This window comes from Eptesicus fuscus, chromosome 13 (genome assembly GCF_027574615.1).
Source record: "Eptesicus fuscus isolate TK198812 chromosome 13, DD_ASM_mEF_20220401, whole genome shotgun sequence".
In the NCBI taxonomy this organism is placed as follows: Eukaryota; Metazoa; Chordata; class Mammalia; order Chiroptera; family Vespertilionidae; genus Eptesicus; species Eptesicus fuscus.
This window is the reverse complement of record NC_072485.1, coordinates 54,306,957-54,334,292: the sequence shown is the minus strand read 5'-3', so window position 1 is coordinate 54,334,292 and position 27,336 is coordinate 54,306,957. Positions and strand designations below refer to the sequence as shown.

Sequence of the window (27,336 nt, the reverse complement as noted above, 5' to 3'; positions counted from 1 at the left end):
ATTCACATATTTAATAAATATGTAAATAAATACATAATTAACATAAAAAGAAGTAATCTGTTTAGAGATACTTTGAGACTATGTAAATATCTTGTTCCTCTTCAGATTTTTGTCCAGTCGTTCTACCATCCATTAATAATTCTTCCCTGAATTAGCTATTACTATTGCAAAGTTATTTTCTTCTTTTACATTTATTATTCTTGACATCGTACTATAAGGAAGAGCTTTTCCTGCTCCCCTATTTATTATTCAGTGTGTACTCATGAATTTTTATTTTATTCATTGAGTTATAATCTGCTGTCATTATTCATTTTGATGCTCAAATTCTCTCTGATTTAGCCACTGGGAGACCCTTCAAGCTGGTTCCTATATCCTTTTGACATGTCCCTGTAATTCTTTGATCACCTCCTTATTTCCTGGCACAAATAGATGTTTCAGGCTCAAATTGTTCTTCCCCCTTCCCAACCCTAGAAGAAGCCATTTCTCTAAGTTCCTCTTAGTTGAATAGCATTCAAAAGCTAAGATCATGCACCAAGTGAACGCATGGCTTCTGTGGTGTTACTTCTTCTAGGAATTTCATATTGGTTTAATTCAGTGTGTGTGTGTGTGTGTGTGTGTGTGTGTGTAAAACTGTGAGTTCATACTGATACCTCTATTTCTGATTCATTGTCCACAGGGTTCCTTTTTGCCATCCCTCATATTTGTGTTTTCTTCATCTACATTGAAAACTCTGGCTCCCAACAACATTAATATATTTCCTCATTTGCTCATTCCTACAATACATACTAAATACTTTTAAAGTTGATACATGCATGCTACTATGATTTTTAAAAATCCACTAAGTAGAGTTAAATACTTTATTATTTTTTTTGCAGCTTTTTATTTTTAAACAGAAGTTTTTAGTTACAGTACTATGTTTCACAGTTACCAGGATTGCCTGGCTGGTGTGGCTAAGTGGTTGAGCATCAACCCATGAACCAGGAGGTCACAGTTCAATTCCTGGTCAGGACACATGACTGGATTGTGGGCTCAATCCCCAGTAGGGGGCATGCAGGAGGCAGCTGATCAATGATTCTACCTTATCATTGATCTTTCTATCCCTCTCTCCCTTTCCCTTCCTCTCTCTGAAATCAATCAAAACATATTTTTAAAAACAGTTACCACAATTTATTCCTTTTGCCCCTTCAGAACAGTTATATTATTTATTTAAAATAAGTAGAAGCATATAATATTTACTCTTCTGTGCATGATTTCTTTTGTTTACCATTCATTATTCTTGAAGATTTATCTGTGCTGTGACTAGCTGTAGTTTTTTCTCTCCCATTATTACAAAGTTTTCTGAATATACCACCCTTTATTTTATCCATTCTACTGAGGATGAATATTTGGGTAATTTTATGTTTTTATTTATTATAAAGAAAGCTTCTATGAACATTCTTGTACATGTGTTTTAATGGAAGTAAGTAATCATTTATTTTGGGTATTTAGGTCGAGAAGGGGGGAGAGAGAGAGAGAGAGAGAGAGAGAGAGAGAGAGAGAGAGAGAGAGAGCGCTTTAGTAGATATAGATTTTTCAAAGCAGTTGTTGAATGTACATTCTTGCCAGCAATGTAAGAGAGTCCCATTTATTCCACATCCTTACCAGCACTTCGTATTGGCAGTCTTTTTTAATTTCAGCCTTTCTTGGCTATTAGGGTTACATTTTTTTTGAGAAGCATGCTATAGTATGTTTGACTGGTCTGAATCTGTTAATTGCTGTCTTTGAGTTTGGTTGTTCAGCTCACATGGTTCCACTTGTTCTCAAGGGTATAAGTAACTTAATGTGCTTTTCTGAAATCTAAATGCATTGTTGTGTTAGGTGCTTTTAGTCTGCAAGGATCAGAGATGCTCTCAGGTTGTTTTAGTGTTGTAAGGATGGGCATAAGTAAGGAAAACAGGTGAAACAAATGCCTCATAAAAGGACAACTGGCCCTAGTGGCAAACTGCGGCTCGCGAGCCACATGCCGCTCTTTGGCCCCTTGAGTGTGGCTCTTCCACAAAATACCACGGCCTGGGCAAGTCTATTTTGAAGAAGTGGCGTTAGAAGAAGTTTAAGTTTAAAAAATTTGGCTCTCAAAAGAAATTTCAATTGTTGTACTGTTGATATTTGGCTCTGTTGACTAATGAGTTTGCCGACCACTGCCCTAGCCGAAGGATCCCCAGTTCAATTCCGGTCAAGGGCACATTCCTTGGTTGTAGGCTCCTCCTCAGCTTGGGCTCTGGACAGGGCGCATGCAGGAAGCAACCTATTGCTGCATTTCTCTCACATTGATATTTCTCTCTGTCTTTCCTTTTCTCTAAAAATCAATGGAAAAATATCCTCAGGTGAGGATTAAAAAAAAAGGACAACTGGAAGGTCATTTAGAACACAAGGCAGCTAAACATCCAGACCTTCTTAAGCCCTGGAACTCTCACATTCTGGTGACTTAGCTACTCATCTCTACTTTGACTGTTCTTGCTGCTTGTGATTCTTCTGCCTCTAGGTCCTCATTTTAATCTTTCTTGTGTCTGTTTCTTCCAGATACTGCTCTAGCTACCAACTAGACTAGAGGACTCACCGATGACAGCCATTTTCAGACAGAATTTTCACATTAAATCACTTCACAGACTGTGGCCAATTTATGCATTAACCTACTTTGGGACAGGTATCCATCCATAGTCCGATTAGATGTGGCCAGAGAGAGCAGGAGCATGTAGTATCAATGTGGCAACTTAGGAAGAAGAAATTCCGTTAGAATTTCTTAGAAGGACGCTAAGGGCAAAGCAAGCATTCTGGGTGCCTGGCTAGTTTAATGGTGTGTTACATTCTACTTACTGTGTATATCATAGTCTAATTCAGTAGACATTTCTGAAGCTCTTATCTGCCAATAGAGTAACTGTTGAAAAAGGAAATGAACTGTTCATAGTGAACCTATGCCAGTTCCTAATGCTTATAGTTTCTTTTTTTAAAAAAAAATAATTAAAAAAAAATATTTGTATTTGATTTCAGAGAGGAAGGGAGAGGGAGAGAGGGATAGAAACATCAGTGATGTGAGAGAATCATTGATTGGCTGCCTCCTGCACGCCCCCTACTGGGGACCAAGCCCACAACCCAGGCATGTGCCCTTGGCTGGAATCGAACCTGGGACCCTTCAGTCTGCAGGCCGACACTCTATCTACTGAGCCAAACCAGCTAGGGCCTTATTGTTTCTTTTTACAGGTTCTAGAAATGTATGTATAGAACAGGGTTAAGTTCAAAGTGAATTTTATCTATAGATTCTGAGGGGAGGGGAGGGAGGCTGTGAAAGGGTTTTACAATGTGTGAGTTATGCCGGGTTGTTGTTACCCCATTTTAAAGATGAGGGAACAGAAGGCCACAGAGGCAGAGATTTGCCCAAGGTTATATGACCAGGAAGTGGCAGAGCCAAGACTCAAATCCAGGTCTCCTGGTTCCATAACAAGAGCTCTTTCCACTTTCTCACCCTGACTAGAGAGACACGTCCTACACCCATACTCAAATGATTGACAGTACAAAGGAGAGTTGACTAGAGCAAACTGTAGCCAAGGCAGGTGGAAGGATTTGAGATAAGGCAGATCTCCGTGGGGCCGAGGTAATCTGGGAGGCTTCCTCAAGGCAGTGGGTTTTAACTGGGTCTTATAGGGTTGGTTGGGTTTAGAATGGTATGGAAAAGGGAGAAAGGTGCCAATCAAGTTACAAAAGTGGGGAAACCAATTTTCCAGGGACAGAGAAGAGACTTGTGTTGCTGAGATAGTGGCTTTATGCAGGAAAGGGGTAAGAGATCAAGTGTGGTAGGAAGTTGGGAGGCTTTAAGACTGTGACAACTTAAAAAATGTTTTAAAAATGAGATAATCAAAACACACACACACACACACACACACACACACACACACACACAGAAAAATGAGATCATGACATGACAAAGAGAAGGCTTAATGTCATTTAGCTGTCTTTTTGCAAGAATCGGGCTACAATGGGAAGGATTGAACTAAGATGGTAGCAGCTGTAAATCAAGACATAGATTTGAGAGTCTTTGAGAAAATGAATTAACAGGATGGAGACAGAGTAGGAAGAAGAGAGAGTCAGAGATCTGCCAGTCACTTGAGAGTTTGGGCCTTCCTGCCAGGCCCTCTGGTACCAGTATCAGAGGAGGAAGGCAGTATGTGTAGAGCTTGAGCTCACAGGCTTTGGATCAAGGCCAGCCTGGGTGTATAGCCCGTGTGACCTGGGGCTGGTGCTTTAACTCCTTGGAGTAGGGAGACGGAGTGCCGCTTCTCCCAGTAGCTGAGGCTGTGTGTGTAAAGTGCAATTCTGTCATGTCACATGTCTGGCATCCAGGCACGTTCCAAATTTTAGCTCTCTTCCTCCCCACCCCAACCTCTCTATTTGAGAAGGTGGTACCTAGTTTAAGCCTCATTTTCTAAGGTATATAAAGTGCCTTGAAAAAAAAAGGAATTGGCTTTACAGAGGGAATGAGTTCTTCCTCCAGGACTTTGAGGTGGAGGACAGATGGAGCCACTGGGCCTGGAGGTCTCATTTTTTAATTTTTTTTGTCTCCTTTGGCATCTAGGCTTCAGTAAAAAAATTCAAGCCTCACACTTGGCGTTAAAGGTGTCTTTCTGAGGCCAGGTGCTTCCAGAAGCAAGCAGCTGTGCTACCTCTGCTGTCACCATGGGCTATTGGGCACTATTTGAGCCAGGGGCAAAATTCCGTTGGCTAGCAGGGTTGCATTTTGCCTGTGAAACATGCCCAACCTCCCACCCCTGCTTTTCTAACAGGTTTAGAAATTCTGATGGTCTCCCCAGAGCTCTACACCCATGGCAACTGGGTTTGGGCAGAGTTCTAGCAAAGGCTGCACAGAGGCGCCCATTCCCTTCCCTGTGAACCCCAAAGGAGGCTGCGTTTCTGGAGCTGTTCTAGCATGCTTCTCCGCTTCACTCTCTGTGAAGGGGGAGCTCAGGCTTGGAATCCCTCCTCGGATTGCTGGGGAATGGCCGCCCCTCCTCCTGTGTCACGTGCCTCCGCACTGGCGCCTCGTTGCCATAGCATCCGTGGGCTGGGTGCATTGGCACCTGCAGGAACCAATCAACAGGCCTCGCAGGCCTCGCGTGCATCCCAGGATGGTCCCTGGGCTGTCACTAGCTGCTCATCAGGAGATCTGGGCGGTCCCTGGCTCGTTTTCTTCTCCTTGGCATCTCAGTGCTTCTTCCCCTGGGTCCTGTTTGTACCCCACCCCAGTCTGTTTTCCCCGCCTTGATTCCTCATGCTCAGTTGAAAAATCCTGTGGAGGTCCCCGCGAGGTGATAGCTTTACAGGGAGGGCAGGGGACAAAGCCTTGTTGCCATTTTACACCCCTACTCCCTCCCCCCCCCCCCCACCCCCCACACACACACACAGCCCTGGAGCAGTCTCTTGATGGTCCAGGGAGGACACTTTGTAAATCTAGGACTCTTCCCCTTTAGATCCCTGATAATTGACACAGGGTTCCAGGATGTAGGAAACTGGGTGAGCAGTGTATTTCCATCCTGTATACCAGCAGGAAAGGTTAAAACAGTTGGGAGGACAGAAAGGTTGAATCAGAATGATCACAGAATCCTGCATCTCCACTATCGGTAAGACACTGGGCAAGCTACCTTATCTCCCTAAACCCCAGTCACCTCATTTGTAAAGCAGCTGTAGCAAAAGAGTCCCTCTCTTAGGTTTGGTATGTGTTTAAAGGAGATAAACAGGCAAAGCAGTTAGCCAGGTGCCTGGCCACAAGCACTCAAAAGGGCCAGTCAGCTGTTTTTAGAAATGGTTCAAGTGTACTGCTGAGAACGAAAGTGCTCACATTCAACATCCTGCAAATATTTTCCTGTTAATCTAATTTTTGCTTATTCATTTAGTTATCCATTCATTTAACTCTTTGATGTGTTCAGCATATATTCCCTGGGCATCTACTACCAGTCGGTTCTTGCCCCAGCTCATCCCCATCCAGCTGCAGTTAGTGGGGTCCAGCCCATAGGAGATCCCTGAGCAACTCCTCTCATCAGAACTGATGGAGTCTAGCCTGGCAGGAGGGTTGTTGGGAGATCTTATCCCTGTGGTAGCTGCGGGGCTTGGGAATTGTTTTCTGCAGCTCTGCCTCCTCAGGCTGAGATGCCTGAACAGAGAAGATCCCTCTAGCATATGAGCAGCACTGAGTCAGACAGCTTTCCACAGCCACCTTTGTCCCACTCTTCACCCTTGGGGAGGCGTGCCCACTTCTCTTAAAGGTCCCATCCAGCAAGCTGGAACCTACTTCCTCTATAGTGAGACTCTGTCTCCCAGGACTGACCTCTGTGGCTGGTTTACTGTGCGTTCCTGGAACCAGCTACTGTGCTATTGATGCTCCTGTCATCTCTATACTATTCTTGTAGTGCCCTTCCCTTCCTGCCCTCTGTGCATCTCAGTGCCTGTCTTCACTTGGGCTAGAATGGCCACATGACTGCTAACACTTGTTTTGGGATCGTCTAACTTCTCTGGGCCCCTTACCTTTTATTTCCTCCTCCCCTCCCACCCCTTCATGCCCTGCTCTTGGGCAGTGTGGCAGGGACACTGCTAGGCAGACACTTTGCTGGATCTCTGGGAGACAGTGGCGCCTAACTCATGCTCGGGTCATGAATAGATACCTCATGTGTGATAAGGGCTGCAATGCATAATGCTGTGGGAATAGCCAGGCTGGAGCAGCTGGCTCTGCCTGGGACAGTCAGTGTCCGCTTTCAAGGAGGTGATTAAAAAAAATTTTTTTTTATTGATTTCAGAGAGGAAGGGAGAGGGAGAGATAGAAACATCAATGGTGAGAGACAATCATTGATTGGCCACCTCCTGCACGCCCCACACTGGATCGAGCCCGCAACCCAGGCATGTGCCATGACTGGGAATTGATCCTTGACCTCCTGGTTCATAGATTGACACTCAACCACTGAGCCACACTGGCTAGGCAAGGAGGTGATATTTGAGCAATCTTGAACGAGTTAGCTAGGTAGACAGTGGGAGAAAGGGAATTCCATTCAAAGAGAATAGCATGCATAAAAGCCTGAAATCCTATAATGTTCTTAGAGAAAATGTAATGTGGTATGAATGGAATCAAAGGAATATGTTATTTGGAATTGAGGGTTCATGGGTAGCAGAGGGAGGAAATGAGGCCAGAGAGGTAAGCTGGAGCCTCCTCCTGTGTAGTGTAGACTATCCTCCCAATGCTGGGAGCCTGTGAAGGGTTCTGTATAGGGCCATGACATGGTCAGATTTATGTGTAAGAAAGTTGAGACGTCTGGCTGTGAGGAGCGGGGAGTGTCTCACTTGTCCTCTAGCAATTCTGTGAGGCAGACGGGGCAGATGTTGTTATGTACTTGTTTACACCTGAGAACATTGTTTACACCTGAGAACACTAAGGCCCGAGGATACCTGGCTAACGGTCTCAGGGCCAGGAAGTAGAGGACCGAGGGTTCACCTGGCTTCCTGTCTCTGAATCTCTTCCTCTGTCCACACTGCCATTGTTAACAGAGTCTTCTAGAAAGCTGCCTGCAGCTGGGCAGTGGGTAGATGCTGACAGGAGCAATATGAAGCAAATGGTCATTGATACAATCTTGTTGAAGGAGTGTGGCATTGGGGTCTGTGGCCTGTGGTGTTCAGTGTCCTGGCCTCTGCGCCAATGCCCAGCCAGCAGGAAGCAGCAGGGGGCCTTGGGCTTCAAGCTCTATGTGGCCTAGACAAAATCCACTCACCACTGTCTCGCTCATTAATTCAGAGAAGCACCTGCTGCCTAATCCTGGCAGTGGGCGAAGCATCTGGTCCTCAAGGTGCAGTCCACAGCCCCAGGTTGAACCCTGGCAGTCAGTGAGGCAGGCCCTTTCTCTGTCTGCAGGTTGTGAAATGAAATAACTTTATTTTTGTATTCTTTCCTTTTTAAATTTTTATTTCAGAGAGGAAGGGAGAGGGAGAGAAAGAGAGAAACATCAACGGATGAGAGAGAATCATTGATCAATTGATCAGCTGCCTCCTGCATGCCCCCCTACTGAGGATCCAGCCCACAACCCGGGGATGTGCCCCTGCCAGAATCAAACCTCAACCTCCTGGTTCATAGGTCGACGTTCAAGCGAAATAACTTTATTTTTGAAAAACAAAGGTAGTATGATCTAGCACCACAGAACGGGAGCTTGGAGATCAGGCAGACCTGGGTTTCAGTTCTGCCACTGCCACTTAGCTGGCTGTGAAAGTCATTTAATATGAGCTCAGTTTCTTATCTCTAAAATGAGCAAAGTCAGACCTACCTGAAAAGGATTATTGTGATGATTAAGCTGTGATAATGTTTATAAAGTACCTGGGCATAATGCCTGGCACATGAGTCCTCAGTATATGGTGGCTTTAATTGGTGCCATCATCACCATTACTGTTACCACCACTGTTAAAGAACATTTCAAAAATAGAGACTAGAAGTTGCCCTTGTAATTTAGTGATATTTTTTTCAAATCTTCTCCTCCCCCACCCCCCCCTCCCCGCAACAAAACATATCAGATTTTATAACAGGCAGGGTTTTTTTTCCTCTGTAGTGCATTGTACTTGTTTTAATAGATTATTTTCTGATTAGAAAAATAGTGTATAAAATTAGAAAGCATTAAAAAAGCAAAAGGAAAAACCATACTTGTAATGCCTGTCTCATCCCTAGTCTAGAGTCAATCACTGTCAAAATTTGATGTATCTCCTTCCAGTCTTTTATGCATGCTTTATTATAGAGTTGCGATCATATTGCATATTATAGTTTTTAGGTGATTTTTCAGTTCACAGAATATCATAACTATTTTCCTTTATTGTAAGCATCGTTTTCCAAGTCTGTATATTAGTCTATCAGATGGCTCTATCATAATTTACATAAGCATTATCCTAATGTTAACTATCAAAGTTTTTTCCAGTCTTTCAATCTAAACATCTTTCTATGATGGAACCTAGGGAACCAGCCTCCGTATAACCAGGAAGCATACAATGAACTTGTGCTGTGTGTATGACACATGGTGGGGCCTCTTAGAGAAATTATATCCAGAGCCTGTCCCAAAGGACCTCAGAGCCTAGACAACCTGGGAATCGTTACTGGGATAAAATATACAGGTGCTTCTTTACTGTCAGGGAGTCCACCCAGGTGTGGGCACCCCTTTTCCCTGTTGAAGCTGAGGTCTGGGAAGCACAGGTTTTATAAGGAAAAAACTTCAGACACCTTGCTGCCCATTCTCACCCACCAATGTGTTGTTTGGCCTTCAGTGCTCAAATGCCTTTTGAATCTGTTACTCTTAGGGGCCTATGCGGATTATTTCTGAATGGTTTTCACTGGGAAAGAGTGAGCAGCTATAGCATCAGGGAAGGAACTGGTGTGAGAATCAGAATGGTTCTAGTCTTAGTTTTTTAAAAATTGATTTCAGAGAGGAAGGGAGAGCGAGAGAGAGAGAGAGAAACATCAGTGATGAGAGAGAATCATTGATTAGCTGCCTCTTACACCCCCCCCCCGCCCCTGGGGGATTGCACCTGCAACCCAGGCATGTGCCCAATCAGGAACCGAACTATGAACTCCTGGTTCATAGGTTGATGCTCAACTACTGAACCACGTCAGCCAGGCTCTAGCCTTAGTTTTGACACACACTGGCTCTGGCACCCAAGACAAGTTCTGTCCTCTTCCCAAGCCTCAGTTTTTAATTTGTAATGTAGAAAGATTGGACTGGAAGATCTCCAGGGTTCTCCCCTCATTGACATTCTGTGAGTACCTGGAGACTCCCTCTTGCCAGGAGCTGGAGTGAGCATCCTGATAAAGGTCACAGGATGCTTCTCCAGAGTGTTGAGTTCCTTTTAATTAGTACCCGGAGAACTGTTTCTGCTTTTGTATTCTCAATCACTTCCTCCTGGTTGGGATGTGCAGAGATTAAAAGGCAAGAAGGGCCTCTGGCTGGGTGGACACTGGATTCAGAACCCCAAATAATTGTCCTTTGTGTATTAGGTAGTTGTTCTTTTATGTTTTTTGTTCTTTCATTCATTTTCCTACTTAGCAGATGTTAGCTGAGTCTGTGGCCTTGTACAATTCAACTGTGCGATACAGAGGTGAATAAGACTTAGTCCTGTTCTCAAGACAAAGGCAGTCTAGTGAGGAGACAGATAAAACATAAAAGGCCACAAGGTAATTGCCACAATGGGGGTACATATAAGTTGTTCAATGAAAGGAGTGCTTGAGTCTGCCTAGAAGCAAGTGTAAAGGTGTCTCAGTGGACGGTTTGCAATTTTAAAGGATGAGTGGAAGTTTTCTGGGTAGGCAGTGAGGAGAGGTCATTCCAAGCAGAGGAACAGCATGTGCAAAGGCCCAGAAGTATGATGAACGCATCCCGAGAACTACAGATGTTTGTGTGACTGGAAGGTGAAAGGAAAGTGAGCAAATGGGAAAAGTCAAACATTTGTCCTTAGATACTAGTAAGTCTGTTTCAACCAAACTCTCTGCTCATTCTCTCCATCCAGATGAGAGTGATGGTCTTTTTCAGTTCAGTTTTCAAAAACTGTCATTTGTATTGCCTTATATTTCTATTTTTCTGGTAATATGTGCTCAGTATAGAAAGTTTGAAAAAGTACAAAGACATATAAAGAAGAAAGGATTTAAAAAAAATTACTCATGGTTCACTGCCTAAAATATATATATATTATGAACATCTTGTGCATTTCATTCAATTTTTATCACTTTCTTTTTATGTAATTGTATGTTGTAATTATAATCAACTTTTGTATATGCTTTCTATTTCCTAAAATTTGCCAAAAATAGATGATAGTGTTATTAAAAACTAACTGATCATATAATATACAGCCTAAAATACTGATACATTTTCTTTCTTTAGTATAACTTATTTCCTTTCCTTTCACAGATCTCCTGTGGCTCGGAACATAATCTGGCAGTGATTGGTAAGTAGCTAAAATACTATTAGCTGTTTATTCTGGGAAACTCATGTGGCAAAATTGGAGAAAACACTTGGTTAACCAGAGGCTAGGGTGTGTGGTGTGTGTGTGTGTGTGTGTGTGTGTGTGTGTGTGTGTGTGTGTGTATTGGGGAGATTCTGAGAAATGGGAGTATGGTTGAACAAGGCTTTTCTAGAACCTCCTTTTCTACAAATTTCAATCCACATCTTTGAGCATCTTTTTAAGCTTCCTGCTGGTCTTCCTACCTGAAAAAGTACCATTTGAGGATGTGAAAGATCTTGAAGGATATTAAAGACACAAAAGGGGAAGAGGGTTGAGCTGCTACTCCTTGAAGAAATCCCTTCCTCCAAGTTTGTTCCTCTTGGTTGGCTCTTTCGTTGGAAATATGGGCTCTGTTCACCCAATGCCTTGTATTTTGTGGTGCTTGGGAGCTCCGTTGAAGCCTCTGATTAAGTAAGGCTTCCTCTTAGTTGACCCTGGATAACCAGGGCCTATGTAATTCCTTCAAGGAGACTTGTTACTTCCACAGGTAGACTGTCTCCTTCTCATGGTGCATTAGAGAGAAGCAATGTGGGGCCTGCCTGCCTAAGTTCAGCCGGATTGCCACTTATTAGCTGTGTGAACTGGACAAGTGGGTACTTAACCCTTCAATGCCTCATTTTCTTCATCTTTAAAATGGGGAGGGTAGTAGTGCCTTCCTCAGAGGGTTGTTGAGGGGGTTGTTAATACATGTAAAGGACGTGGAACAGTACTTAGCTCCTAGTAAGGGTTTTAGAAGTGCTGGTTGTTATTACAGACATCATTTATTCATATAATTGCCCATCTATAAAATGGAGGGGTTAAAACAGGAAACCAAGATTCCCTTCAGTTCTGATATTCTTTTTAATATATTTTTATTGATTTCAGAGAGGAAGGGATGGGAGAGAGAGATAGAAACATCAATGATGAGAGAGAATCATTGATCAGCTGCCTCCTGCACGCCCCCTACTGGGGATCAAGCCCACCACCCAGGCATGTGCCCTGACTGCAATCGAACTGTGACTTCCTGGTTCATAGGTCAACGCTAAACCACTGAGCCACGCCGGCTGGACCAACTGATATTTTACAACCTTCTCACTGCCCCCTGTGCTGTGCTTCTTCTCCCTCCCAGCCTCTGACTGAGTTTCTGAGGGCAAGGCTCCTTCGTTTTCCTCTTGCTTCCTGCCTGTTTGTGGCACACAGAGCGGTGCCTGGCACTCAGCAGAGACTTGAGCTCTCTTTTCTGAATTGAGCTAGACTGGCTCAGCTGCCTGGAGTGGCAGCAGTTTGAAGCACTCCTTGGCAGGCCTGAACGTGATGTGCAAGGAGGCAGAACCAAGGACAGCAGAGGAGGTAGGCTGCCAGCCAGCCGAGAGGGTGGGGAGCAAAAGGGGCTGGAGTCAGAGAAGGAGTGAGAAGACGGAACAGCGAGCCTGCTTGCTTTGCAGCAGCCTCGGAACTGCTCCAGCCTGGGTGTAATTAAGACAAGCTAATCAGAGAGTCGGCGGAAGTGCCTAGGATGTTGCTGCTGCTGCTGTCACTGGTCTGGGAGAGGCTGGCCTCCTCTGGGAGCACACAAACAAGAACAGTGCAGGGAATCTAAATATGTGAAAGAACAAATCGAGGCGAAGGAGGGGGCCAGAGCCAGCAGGGCGGCAGCTGAGCTGAGAGGCAGCCCGGCGCTGTAGAAAGAGCATAAACTCTGCAGGCAGACAGCTTTGGTTCAAACCAGCTCCATCTCTGTGTGAGCCTCCAGTTTTCTCTCCTCTATGTCCTGGGGATGATTCCACCTTGCAGGATTGTTGTTGTGACGATGAGGTGAGATAATGTATGTGCAATAGCTCGTAAGTAGGGGGTGCATAATAAACACACACATATGTACATATACATTTATAATTCTGTCTCTTTCTCATTTCTCTTGTTCATGTGTTAGTGTGACTGTTCTAGTGAAGTAATTTTTAGTTGGAAGAGAGAAATGATAGTGTTCTGGAAAGGTGTATCTCGTGTTACCCGAGTGAGGAGAACAGTAGAGAGAGGGCATGCTGGGGAACTCCCTGAGGGCAGACCTGTCATTTTGTCCCCAGTGCCTAGGCTATGGCTCACAGTGTGCAGAATGAATGGTTCCAGATCAGGAAAGGAGGGCCAGGTCACAGGGCTCGGTACATGGCTACGTCCCTGCCTGCGAGCTGGGAGCCAAGGCACCCCAGCATGGGAGGAACGGGCCCTCAGTGGGTACCCTGCAGGGTGCAAGCTGTGCAACCGGAGGCGACCAGACGTGCCTGTTAGTCCTGGCAGGAGGCCAGCAGGAGGGAGACAAGCTGGAGGAGAGTTCCTACCAGCTTAAAGCCTGATTCTCAAAGCCAGCGCCTCCCCTCAACCCTGTGCATTGCCCACTTTTGACAGATTCCTCACCTCCAGTCTCATTCCCAAGACGCAGCCCCACAGTGCCTGATGCTGGGTCCTACACGTTATAGGCACACAGTAGACTAGAACAGAATATTAAGAAGCCAAACCTTGCTCAGGGGTACAAGCAGCCCTAATGTTTAATGAATGACATTGTAAGGGGAGGTGAAATAGAGACGGGTGAAGGACATATTTGAGGACCTACTTTGTCTGAGAGGGGACACAACTCCACAAGTATATTAATTGCATTTACTCTATAGAGGAGATGACTGAGACTCAGAGATTAGACAGGTTAACCAGGTTGCCCAAGGATCAGTAATAATAAAATGTAGAGCTATCTGCCTGACTTCAGGATTGCTCTTTCAACTCTTATCAGATCCTAAGGCCTGAGGCACTATGGGTAGTGCTTAGGAAGAGTATAGGCACTGGGTTCAAATTCTGGCTCCTCCACTTGAGAGCTATGTAGCCCTGTATAAGTGGCTGAACCTGCCTGGCACAAAAGTAAAGGCTCAATACATGTTAGCTGATATAATAATTATAATTATTATTATTAAGACCTCAAGGAAGGAAGTAATTGTAAGATGACTATAAGAAGGTCTGAGACTCAGGGTGGGAATCCCAGAAGCTAGAGAGTGAAGTGTTTCTCTTCCCCCACCCTCAAACGTCAGGGGCCAGGGCAGTAGCTCAGCATAGCTGCAGAATGGGTTTTCAAACTGGAGCCTGGGGACTTCAATCTAGCGGACCTGGAATGACTGCTAGCCCGTCAGGATGCTGCTGCCCACGTCCCAGACAGGGACTCAGACCTGCATGTCCAGCCGGAGGCAAGCGCCACAGCAGCCACATTTCAGGTTTCTTAGGGGTCAGAGTAATTGTACTCTGCGACTTCATTTGCTTCCAGGTTTATTCCCCCGCCCCCTCTTTTGCAATTTGCTTTGGTTCTTTCCTTAGTTTTCCAATGAAACCTCTCTTGATATGTTTCGTTTGCTGCCAGACACCCCCACGGCTAGAAAGGATGGTCAGTTCTTGCTTTAGATGAACTGCTGGAGCTGGGCAAACTCTAGCGACAAGCAGGAAGGAGAGCGCCGAGGCCCCTGGCCATGGCTGGCCCAGACACTCTCTAGCTATGTCCTTGTACAATCACTCTTCCTCACCGAGCCCGATTCCTCATCTCTAACATCACCATCACAGTACCCACCCCTAAAAGTTGTCTTTACAAAGGGCACAGGCATGTCCCATGTCCCACCAGTGCCTGCTTCGTGCCTGCTCAGCGCCTGCCATATAATAGGTGCTCACTTGCCTGTCAGGTTCACTAGTTTGCTGCCTTTCTTTCTTCCTTTCCACCCAGGATTTCCCCCTCCTATGACAAAGCTGCTGGCTGGCTCCCCTTCATGGGCATAGACCGAGGGCAGCAGAGGTGAGATGAGGGCAGGTGGCCACCACTTGCTCAGAAGATCCCTGCCTGCCAGAGGCCGGCTCCCCAAGCCCGGGTCTGTCTTTGGGTCCCTCACCTCTGTGTCTGGCTGAATTGACTCCAGCTGTTCTGCTTCCCCCAGGAGCAGCTTATTTTGGCTTGAATGGGCAATTTGTTTGCCTTCTCGCCTGATGTGCAGTTGTTCAGCCTTCCCTTCCTGCAGAGAAAAAAGAGCTGACTGCATTTCCTCTCTCCTCGCTCCACACAGACCCTTGGAAAGGATTTTATTGGTGGCTTTTTCCTGGAGCGCTCAGGCTCACCAGACAGGCATTGTTAAAGGGTTAGATATTTGGCAGGAAACTATGGTGCTGCCGCCGCCGCCTCCTCCTCCCCTTCCTCCAAGCAAAGCCAGTTCTTTTTATCAAATTGGAGCAATAATCTATGCAAGGATTTTTTTCCCCCCCGTTTCACTGATGAGTTCCAATTGTTGAACCTTTGTATCTTTGTAATATGTGTGGCAGATGTCTGATCTTGGCTTGAAAGCCATCACAGTTTTGTGTATGGGTTTAATAGACAGAACTCTTTTTTTTTTTTTTTTTTTTTACACTGGCTGCTCCTCTGAGAGGTAATACCTGCAAACCCCAGGTATTGTACATATTGGACGTATGTACAAACTTGTGTGGTCCTATGCACAGTGTGATGGACAAAGTGTGTTATTATCCATTTAATTATAGCAACTTGGTGAGTTGGCACTACTGTCCACCCCATTTTCTGGATGAGGGCAGCTGGAGCTTCTGCTGAGCAGCTTGCCCCATGCAGGTCACAGGTGCTCAGGAGGAATCTGTGGGTCAGGTCTTTAACCCAAGCTTCTAACTTTGAAGACGGAGGTCTACTACCTAATGCTGCCTTCCTACACACCAGTGACAGCCTCGCCTGCTTTCAAGGCCACCAGATAACCTGATTTCATCCGTTCATTTCAATGTTCCGTTCTCCTTCGTGTCGGAAGTTCTTCTGTACATCCATCCTGAATCTCCTCTGCTTCAGATTAAGCAGTGCTCTGTGTAACAACCAGATAAAATTGTGAAATCTATGGCATTGTTTTGGAAAACCATCCCCTTTAGGATTCTTCTTCCTCCCTCCATTGTCCTTTACTTATTTTTAAAAGATAATTTACTTATATAGTTTAAAAATAATTAATACATGTACATGATTCAAAACCTAAAAAGCATAGAAAGATTTGGAATGTACAACCTCCCTCTTCTGTATCCCTCATTGTCCAGTGTTTCTAAACCCTTCTATCACATGTGCACTAATGCTATTATTAGTTTCCTGTGGATCCTTCTAGATTCTTTTTGCATATATAAATAAATACTAAGATATATTTTTATCCCCCCTTTTCATAAATGGTAGTATACCATACACACTTTTTAGTGTCTGATTTTTTTTTTCTCTCGACAGTTTATTTGGGAAATCTTTCTATCCTATATAACAAAGAGGTAATATGCAAATTGACTGTCACACCCTCTCACAAGATGGCCACCCCCATGTGGTCACAAGATGGCCACCATAAGATGGCTGACAGGGGATGGCAGTTGTGGGTGACCAGGCCAGCAGGGGAGGGCAGTTAGGGGTGACTAGGCCTGCAGGGGAGGGAGGGCAGTTGGGGGGGACCAGGCCAGCAGGGGAGGGCAGTTAGGGGTGACTGGGCATGCAGGGGAGGGAGGGCAGTTGAGGGGGGACCAGGCCTGCAGGGGAGGGCAGTTAGGGGCAACCAGGCTGGCAGGGGAGGGCAGTTAGGGGCAACTGGGCCGGCAGGGGAGGGCAGTTGGGGGCAACTGGGCCGGCAGGGGAGGGCAGTTGGGGGTGATTGGGCTGGCAGGGGAGCAGTTAGGTGTCGATCAGGCTGGCAGGGGAGTAGTTAGGGGGTGATCAGGCTGCCAGGCAGAAGCGGTTGGGGGCAATCAGGCAGGCAGGCAGGTGAGTGGTTGGGAGCCAGCAGTCCTGGATTGTGAGAGGGATCCCAGATTGGGGAGGGTACAGGCTGGGCTGAGGGACACCCACCCCTCCAGTGCATGAATTTCATGCACCAGGCCTCTAGTATCAGTATAAAAACCTTCCTAATTCATTATTATAGCTACATAATGTTCCAGTGTACCTGTGTCCCATGATTTATTTAACCAGTGCCCTGTTGATTGGACATTTAGGTCATTTTCAGTCTTTTGCTATTACAAGTAATGATGTAGTGAATACTCTCATATATATTTTATTTCATGTGTGGCAGAGTGTAGTGGTAGCATAAATTCCTAGAAGTGAAGTTATCATATCAAAGACTAAGTGTATTTATTTTGCAAGATACTGCAAAATTGGCCTCCATAGGAATTATAGCACTTTTACTCCCACCAGCAGTGTATAGGAGTGCCTGTTTTGGATGTCTCCCTAACAGGGTACACTAAGAAATGTTGGGATTTTTGCCAGTTTGATAGATGACAAACTATTTAGGGTGGTTTTGTTTGTTTTACTTTTTAAATTGAAGTAAAGTGTACAAATCTTAAAGGTTCAGTTTGCTGAGTTTTTGCATGTGTATATACCTTAGAAGCCACCATTCAGCACAAGACACAAGATGTGTCCAGCAGCCAGAAGGCCACCTCATACCCCTTCTTGTCAATACCCATTTCAGGTGTGACCACTATCCTGACTTCTGTCCCCAGAGAGAAGTCTGCCTGTGCTTAAAGCTCAAATAAATGGTGTCATACAGTGTGTACTCTTTTATTTAACACACTGTGTCTGTAAGAATCATCCATTTTGTGTGTAGCAATAGTCCTTTTTTACTGATCAGTCATATTCCACTGTATAAATTTGCCACAACTCACCCATTCAGCTGTTGGTGGACATTTGGTTTGTTTCCAGTTTAGGATTGTGAATAAAATGGCTGTGAACATTCTTATACATGCCTTTTGGTGAACACATACATGGATTCCTCTTGGGTGTGTAGCTAAGATTTCTGGGTCATAAGTATAGCATTAGTAAGTACTGCTCAATAGTTTTCAAAAGTAGTAAACCAATTTGTACTCTCACCAGAAATATATGAGAGTTCCAATTGTGCCATAAACTTGCTGGATATTTTCAATCTCACGAATTTAGGCCATTCTGCTGAGTGTGTAATCCTGGGCAGTTTCTCTCTCTGGGCCTTAGGATCCCGCCTGAGAAATGTTTCTAAAGTTGGCTGCACCACTTAAGTCTGTCCTCACATCCACAAATGGTTGTGCATCCTAATAGACCATCACTGTCTACACTTGCCTTGCAGGCAGTAGGTGCTTCACATGTTTATTAAACACTGCATGAATCTTACACTGTTTCCCTCACCCCTTCCCTTTAGCTTGCTAGCAGCTGATAATGTAGCATTCTGGATGCTGTGGAGATATAGAGTGAGCCGTTGTAACCTCATGGGGCTAACATTTAATGGGAAAGAGCTACGAGTTAAGCTTGGCTCATAATATGCACTTAATAAATAATGAATGAATGAATGAATGAATGAATGACTACAATGCAGAGAGTGGTAAGAATTAGGAGAAAGAGTGAAGAGGGAGGAATGATTAATTTTGGAAATTCGCATCAAAGAGGTGGCTCCTGAGTGGAGGAAGGGTGCTGAGGGATATTAATTCAGTAAGTTTGTGCTTCTCAGTTTGAGACCAGAAAGATGCTGCTGATTTTTTGGCCCTCAGCACACTGAATGTCTGCTCGTTCTGACTAGGCATTATGCCTCTAGAATCCCCATCAGACTTCTTGGCCCAGACTCTGCCCTGACCTAGTTGCAACTACAAACCCAGCCCAGGCCAGTCCCTCCCTCGTCCCATGGCAGTCAAGAGGTTAAATTTGGTCATGAAACTCCACAGGGTAGCCCTAGTGTGGCATGTTGCATATGTCACTAGCCTCGTATGTGTGCACACTGCTGGAAAGTACAGTCCCTGTTGTACAGAAGAGGAAATGGAATCTCAGAAAGGTTGCATGGTTTGCCCCAAGGAACCGAGTTAGGAAGTCATGGGTTCTGATTCCAGCTCTGCTGCTTAATGTCTGTGTGACTGTGGGTAAGGCTGCTACCCTCTCTGAGCCTGTGAGTTTCTCATCTCTAAGGACTGAGATAATAATAACTTCTGTAAGTGCTCCTCATTGGAATGAATTATGTGGTTTATGGAAAAGCTCTTGGCATAGAGTAGGTGCTCGGCAGCTCTGTTTATGACTCATGTCAGTGCTCTTTCTGGTGTTTCTTCTTGCTTCCCATATGCCCCTCTTTGTCATCTCTCTTTCTCCTCTATTCTTTTTAAATATATATCTACACTAATAAAAGAGAAACATGCAAATTGACCATATCTTTGCTACGCCCACCAGCCACTCCCACCAGCCAATCAGGAGCGAGTACGCAAATTAACCCAACCAAGATGGTTGCGGCCACTGAACAAGCAGGAGGCTTGGGTTTCCCTGGCAATGGAGGAAGCCAAGTTTCCCACTCGCTCTGGCTGGCCCTGGCCTCCACTCAAGGCTACAAAGTTTTAATTATAGAAGATAAATAAATCCCAACAAAAATGGCAGCAGCCACGGAGCTGGAGAGAGCAGGAGGCTTGAGTTGTCCCTGATGATGGAGGGAGCCAAGCTTCCCGCAGTCCTGGCCTGCCCTGGCCTCTGCTCAAGGCTACAAAGTTTCAATTATAGAAAATAAATAAATCCCAGATACCAGGACCTCTGCTTGGGTCGCCGGGGGCATGGCCAGCCTGCAAACCACCACAGGCCCCTTGCCCAGGCCGCCCCACGCCCCAAGGGAACCCCCACCCTGATCCGGGACATCCTTCAGGGCAAACCAGCCGGCCCCTACCCGTGCACCAGGCCTCTATCCTATCTAATAAAAGAGTAATATACAAATTGACTGTCACTCCAACACACAAGATGGCTGCCCCCATGTGGTCAAAGATGGCTGCCCCCATGTGGACACAAGATGGCCACCACAAGATGACTAGCAGGGGAGGGCAGTTGGGAGGGACCTGGCCTGAAAGGGAGGGCAGTTGTGGGCAATCAGTCCAGCAGGGGAGGGCAGTTGGGAGTGATCAAGCCTGCAGGGGAAGGCAGTTAGGGATGACCAGGCTGGCAGAGGAGAAAAGTTGGGGGCCACCGGGCCTGCAGGGAAGGGCAGTTAGGGGTAACCAGGCCTGCAGGGAAGGGCAGTTAGGGGTAACCAGGCCTGCAGGGGAGGGCAGTTAGGGGCAATCAGGCTGGCAGGGGAGCAGTTAGGCATCAATCAGGCTGGCAGGGGAGTGGTTAGGGGTGATCAGGCTGGCAGGCAGAAGCGGTTAGGGGCAATCAGGAAGGCAGAAAGGCGAGCAGTTGGGAGCCAGCAGTCCTGGATTGTGAGAGGGATGTCCGACTGCCTGTTGGGATCAGGCCTAAACAGGCAGTCGGACATCTCTCGAGGGGTCCCAGATTGGAGAGGGTGCAGGCTGGGCTGAGGGACACACACCCCCATGCACGAATTTTGTGCACCAGGCCTCTAGTGTGTGTGTGTGTGTGTGTGTGTGTATGTGTATGTGTATGTGTATGTATATGTATATGTATATGTATATGTATATGTATATGTATATGTATATGTATATGTATATGTATATGTATATATTCAGAGAGGAAGGAATAGGGAGAGAGACTGAATGATGAGAGCAAAATCATTGCTTGGCTGCCTCCTGCATGCCCCTGACTGGGGATTGAGCCTGCAACCCAGGCATGTGTCCTGACCAGGAATCGAACCCTGACCTCCTGGTTCATGGGTCGACGCTCAACCATGTCGGCTGGACTTCTCTGTTCTTAAATCAACGCCACATACATGTATTAATGAAAACATTCTTCCTTTGTACCAAGCACGAAGCTGGGCCTTGGGCAGGGGATGGGAGGACATGGGAAATGGCCCCTCACTCATTGGTTGGTGTGTTGGAAACAGAGAGTCTCTAGCCTTACTCTAGCTGCATGGCCATCACCCAGTAATTTCTCTTTACCCTGTTGCATCTATTCCTATCTTCCTTCTTTTTTTTGGTTAATCTCTCATTTTGATTGAACACCTATGAGTTGGGAATACATATTTTAATTCTTTGAATTTCTGAAAATATATTTACTCTGTTTTCACACTTGATTGATAGTTTAGCTATGTGTAGGATTCTAGGTTGGAAATAACTTTTCCTTCTGATTGTTGGAGGCATTTTTCCATTGTTCTCTGTAAATATTGAGAAGACTGCTGCTTTTTTTCTTTTCTAATTCCTGTTCCTTTGTCTGTGACTAGGTTATTTTCCCTCTTTGAAACTTTTAGGAACTTCTCTTTATCATCAGTGCTTTGAAATTTTATGATGATGTGCCTTGGTTCAGGTCTTTTTTATTAATTGTTCTGGTACTTTATTGAGCCCCCTCAAACCGGAGGCTTATGCCCTTAAATTCTGGAAGTCTTTCTTTGATAATTTTTTTTCTTATTTTTTTCTTCTGGGACTAATTTTAGATGTACATTGAATCTCCTGGACTCATCATCTAATTTCCTTAGCTTCCTTTTCTCTTGGACATGTTGTTACTTTTTTTTATTATTTTTTGGGAAACTTCCTTGACTTGATCTTCCAACCTTTCTAATGAAATTATTATTTTGGCGATCATTTTTTTTTCTGAAGGAATCAAATTTATTTCAAGAGACTATACATAGTTATTTAATCTCTGGTACTGAGCAGTTTTGTTCCCCTTATGTTGGTTTTGTTTTTAGTGTGAATGCAAGTGATTAATGAATACAGACTTGTTAACAAGTGGGGTTCTAAAGTTCCTGCTGTCATCAACTTGGGCAACAAATGACCCACTGGAAAGCAACCCTACTTAAGAGATCTCTGTATCTTGTCCTGTGATTAACAGGGAACCCGGAATGATTCAGCATTTCCCCCCACTCTTCCCTTAATGTTTTTTTTTTAAATCCTCATTCGAGGATGTTTTTCCATTGATTTTTATTTACTTTTAAAATTTATTATTGTCTAAAGTTTTACCTATTTCTCCTTACCCCCTCCCCGCTTGACCCCGCTCCCCCCCCCCAAGCCATTCCCACCCCGGGCAAGCCCCCACCGCCCCAGTGTCTGTGTCCATTGGTTACGCTAATATGCATGCATACAAGTCCTTTGGTTGCTCTCTAACCCCTCCCACCCTCCCCTGCCATTTGTCTCTGGCTCTATTCTTGTTCATCAAATTCTGTTGATCATTATATCCCATATATGAGTGAGATCATGTGATATTTATCTTTTTTTCCAACTGGCTTATTTCGCTTAGCATAATGCTCTCCAGTTCCATCCATGCTGTTGCAAATGGTAAAAGTTCCTTCTTTTTTATAGCGGCGTAGTATTCCTTTGTGTAGATGTACCACAGTTTTTTAATCCACTCATCTGCTGATGGGCACTTAGGTTGTTTCCAAATCTTAGCTATTGTAAATTGTGCTGCTATGAACATAGGGTGCATATATCCTTTCTGATTGGTGTTTCTGGTTTCTTGGGATATATTCCTAGAAGTGGGATCACTGGGTCAAATGGGAGTTCCATTTTTAACTTTTTGAGGAAACTCCATACTGTTCTCCACAGTGGCTGCACCAGTCTGCATTCCCACCAGCAGTGCACGAGGATTCTTTTTTCTTCACCTCCTCACCAGCACTTGTCATTTGTTGATTTGTTGATGATAGCCATTCTGACAAGTGTGAGATGTTATCTCGTTGTTTTGATTTGCATCTCTCGGATGATTAGTGACTTTGAGCATGTTTTTATATCTCTCTCGGCCTTTTGAAAAGTGTCTATTTAGGTCCTTTGCCCATTTTTTGATTGGATCGTTTATCTTCCTTTTGTTAAGTTGTATGAGTTCTCTGTAAATGTTGAAGATTAAATGCTTATCTGAAATATCTTTGGCTATCATTTTTAATTTCCAAGGTCTCTTTCTTATTCTTTTATCCTTTAAAAAATATATTGTCTTATTATCTATTGTTTTTCCAAAGGGAGTATTTGAAACTGTGACACCTTCCCAAGTCCAGGCTGCCCCAAGGGAAGATGTCTTTTTAATCTGGCCCTTTAGACCAGCGGTTGACAACCTTTCAGACCTCACAGACCACCAGTTGGCGACAGCGCTTTAGACTGTTCCGATGCTTTTGTTAATCTTCTATATTTTGTGACTTTAAGTAGTTTGCTTGCTTCCCAAGGGTTCTAATTGCACAAGTATAAAAATAAAGATAATAATCTGATCCCCTAACCCCCGACCTTGCTTTACAGAGACTTCCTGATGTTGTAAAAAGTGTAAGCATGGTTATAAAAGAAAGGTTATAATTTTGCATAAAAAGCAAGTTAGAACATCATAGGTTTAATATTGTTTTATTATAATTCTCAAATAAATTTGATTTAATGTTGCGGGGACACTAAGTCCACAAAAGAAACCTGACTAGGTTTCAAAATCTCAGCTCTGCCAATTTTAAACTATGTTACTTTGAGTGACTTACAACCTCCCAGAGCCTCAATGTTCCTAACGTAAAGAGAATGAGAGTACTCGAAGAGTTATTATGACAATCAAAGGGAATAATATATGTAAAGGACCTAGCTTAATTCCTGATACATGACACCAGTAGTACACGAAGATTTCTTTAGCTCCACATCCTTGCCAACTTGGAAAGATCCGGCTATCAATTTCTACCAGTCTAATAGGTTCTATAAAAGTAATCATTTTGTTTCAGAAGCAGAGTATATCATCCCAGAAACAAACTCAGTAGGAGATATATATTAAGAGATGTCATGCAAAGAGCCAGCTTATACAACTATGGAGATGGCTAGGCAAGCCTGAAATCCTTAGGGCAGATCTTCAGGAAGGGCAGGCGATGCTACAGTCAACAGGCAGAAACTTTCCTCAGAGAAACCCCAGTTCTTTTCAATTGCTTGGGTCTTTCAATTGCTTGGGTCAGGCCCACCCAGATTATCCAGAATAATCACCTTGACATAAAGTCAACTGATTATAGATGTCAATCACATCTACAAGATACCTTCACAGCAACACCTTGATTAGTGTTTGACTAACTGGGTACAGATTGGCATGAAAATTGACCATCACATGGTTCAACTTGTATTTTAAGAAAATCATTCTGGGGACAGGCTGAGTTGAAGTCTGGAAGCAGAGAGACCCAGAGTAGAGAAACCAGAGAATTACCTTAAGGGAAGGGTGTAATAAGGACCTGAATTAAGTAGTGGCAACTGAGCCAGGATTAACAGTGAACAGAGTTGAGGAGGGAAGAACAATGGGCAGGATCAGGGATGGCACCCAGTTTTCTGCTTTGTAGACTAGGTAGGTGCATCATCACTGAGTAAGAAGGGAAATACTTGGAGAGAGGAAAGGGTAGGCCTAAGGCAAGGTGATTTATTTATTTATTTATTTATTTATTTATTTATTTATTTATTTATTTTAATCCTCACCCAAGGATATTTTTTCCATTGATTGTTAGAGAGAGTGCAAGGGAGGGAGGGAGGGTAAGAGGAAGGGGGGAGAGAGATAGAGGGAAGGGAAAGAGAGAGAGAGAGAGAGAGAAAGCGAGAGAAAGAGAGAGAGAAACATTGGTGTGAGAGAGACACATTGATTGGTGGCCTCCTGCATCCACCCCAACTGGGGCTGGGGATTGAACCTGCAACCCAGATATGTGCTTTTGAGTGGGAATCAAACCCATGACCCTTCTTGCGAAGGCTGACACTCTAACCACTGAACCACACCAGCCTGGGTATTGAGCATAAGCAAGTGTGGGATATCTGTGGAACATCCAAATAGAACTAGGAGATTGGAATGAAGATTTTTAGCTCTTTAGAAAGGCCAGGGAGTTGGTATTGTAGAGGTTAGTGAAGTAGGTCTATTTGAGCATTTCTCCATGTATATGTGGATAGTGTTTCTGTGAGATGTCCTTGGTATAGGGTGTGGTGTTGTAATGCCTTTGATAATGTGATATCAGTGTGACTAGTGTGTGATTATTTCTGCTGCAGCTGTAATTTGGCTCAGGGCAGAGACTGCTTTCCTATCCCTATTTTGCAGGGACCTACCCATTCTGCAAAACTTTGTCCCTAGATGTCAAGCAGTTGCCCTAGCCGGTTTGGCTCAGTGGTAGAGTGTCGGCCTGCAGACCCAAGGGTCCAGGGTTTGATTCCAGTCAAGGGCATGTACCTCGGTTGCAGGCTCCTCCCTGACCTGGGCCCTGGTCAGGGCACGTGCAGGAGACAACCAATCGATGTGCTTCTCTCACATCGATGTTTCTCTCCATCTTTCCCTCTGTCTTCCACTCTCTTTAAAATCACTGTATCCTCGGGTGAGAATTAAAAAAAAAAAAAAAAAGAAGTCATTGTGAGGGCTAACTCCTCAGGAGGAGCCCATACCTGCGTAGGCTCTGTCTCCTTGAGGAAAATCCAGGATGGAGTCACTAGTCTCCGGGGAGTGACCTGAAAGCGCACATCACACGCTATGCTGAGTGAGTTGGTGTAGCAGCAAGGCCAGCCCAGTCAGGCTGCCTGGGTGGGAGCACCCTCCGCTCTCCCAATTTCCAACCCTAGACCTTCTCCCCATAGGACTGCAGATTACGGAGGGGGTTTGTGCCCTGGGAGGATTGGGAACATGAGGAAGGAGAGGGAATGGACATTCATTGAGCACCTCCTATATGCCTAGCAGAGTGCTGGGTCTATCTGCTCAGTGCTGAGGATGAAAACAGGGACAACTCACACTTGCCAAGTATGTGCCTCAGTGCCAGGCACTGGGCATGTGTGGTTTCTTTTTTCTATTTAAGTGTCACAACAGCTATGTAAGACAGGTACTACTATTGGCCATTTTTACAAAGGAGAACATCAAGGCAGAGAGATTAAGTGACTTGCCCAGGGTCACACAATGAATAGATATCTAAGGTGGGATTTGGAAAAGTGTTCCGATAGCCAATCCCGAAGTTCCAGACTCTGCGGACTCTCTGATACCGACACAGCCACTTCCCCTCCCAGGTCCCATCATGCAGGACAGCGAGATACAGGTTCTTTCTCTACAGGGCTCACAGATTTGTCTCTGCAACTTTTAGGAGTAGCTGGCTTGGGAGAAGCACTGGGTGGGGATTAAGAGACAGGTTCTTAGCCCAGCCTCTGCCTGTGAAATGGGTACTATTATCTCCAGTTGACAATGTGGAAACTTATGCTCAGAGGAGTTCACTAACTTGCTTTAGGACCTGAGACCTTAACTTTCCAGAACCACACTTTCATCATCGTCTGCCTCCTGGCGTGTTATGAGAACCAGATGAAGAAGTTGCTAGTAGAGTGTTGTTGTGAACTTTGGGAGTTATTCTATTGCATCTGTACCTGCTGCCCTGCTTTCCAGAATAGCCTCCCTCCTGTTATCTTCCTGACCCAGGCTCATCTTGTCCTTTATTATGTTTTATGACATTTTTATCACCTAAAAGGCTCTGATTATCATGCCTTGAGGCCACTGAAATTCTTATATGAATAACTCCACCCGAGGAGCCAGCTGGAGGGGGTGGTGTGGCAGATTTAGCAGCTGCCGAAGCTATAACCAAGAGCAGTCTTCCTGTCAGTCACAGGAGGGAATGAGTATTGCCAATGGCTGCTTTGCTGAGTCCTTCCCAAAGCCACAGGGCAGATTGGAGAGCAGTGCTGCTTTCATCTCTCACTAAGCTTAAAACGAAGCTCAGCTTCTTACTGTGAAATGTAATAACAAATGTAGTTAAAAGAGCATGGGTTCTGTTCCCAGCATTGCCACTTACCAACTGAGTGACCTTGGGCAAGTCATCTCACCTCACCAGGCCCCAGTTTCCTCATCTGTAAAACGGGAGTGCTCATACCTGCCTCGCAGGGTTGTTGTACAGCACGGATGAGATTGTAGGTGTGAAGGGCCCAGCATGTGCTCATTAGACTCTCAATAATTCTTTCTTCCCAGTGTCTCTAAGTTGTGGGAATGAGCACCTTAGGGAGGTAGAGTTGATGAGGGGTGAAGCAGTCTGGGTTAGAATGCAAAAGCAGAAGACTCAGCAGTAATAGGTGTTTGAATCACAGTTCTATTTTTAGTTAGATCCAGCCTGAGGTTTAAAAACGTGCCTTCCTCAAGCGTCCCTTTATCCTTTCTGTGTAAGCGGTGGAGGGTCGTGGTGACGGTGGGGGAGGGATTGTCTAGCTTCTCTGCAGGCGTGTACTCCTGCCTTCACAGTCGTGTCTTTTTCCTCATCATTAGCCAGCACAGTCGCCTTGGGCACCATCAGCGTAAGGAAATCCGTGACAATGCATGAACATGAGTGTTTTACTCTAGTCTTCAGCAAGTTCTCTCACTGCCAAACCAGTTTTCAAATCTCTAACTTAAAAAAAAAAAAAGTTTTTGTTGATTTTAGAGAGGAAGGGACAGGGATAGAGAAATAGAAATATCAATGAGAGAAATATCGATTGGCTGCCTCCTGCATGCCCCCTACTGGG

General features: G+C 44.9%; 1 protein-coding gene across 1 annotated transcript in view; it reads left to right on the top strand.

Moving 5' to 3' along the window:
* Positions 1 to 27,336, top strand: part of SERGEF (secretion regulating guanine nucleotide exchange factor) — a 190,662-nt gene that overhangs the window by 118,413 nt on the left and 44,913 nt on the right. The window contains 1 exon segment of the mRNA XM_008149053.3: positions 10,944 to 10,980. Coding sequence (XP_008147275.2) covers positions 10,944 to 10,980 — 37 coding nt within the window.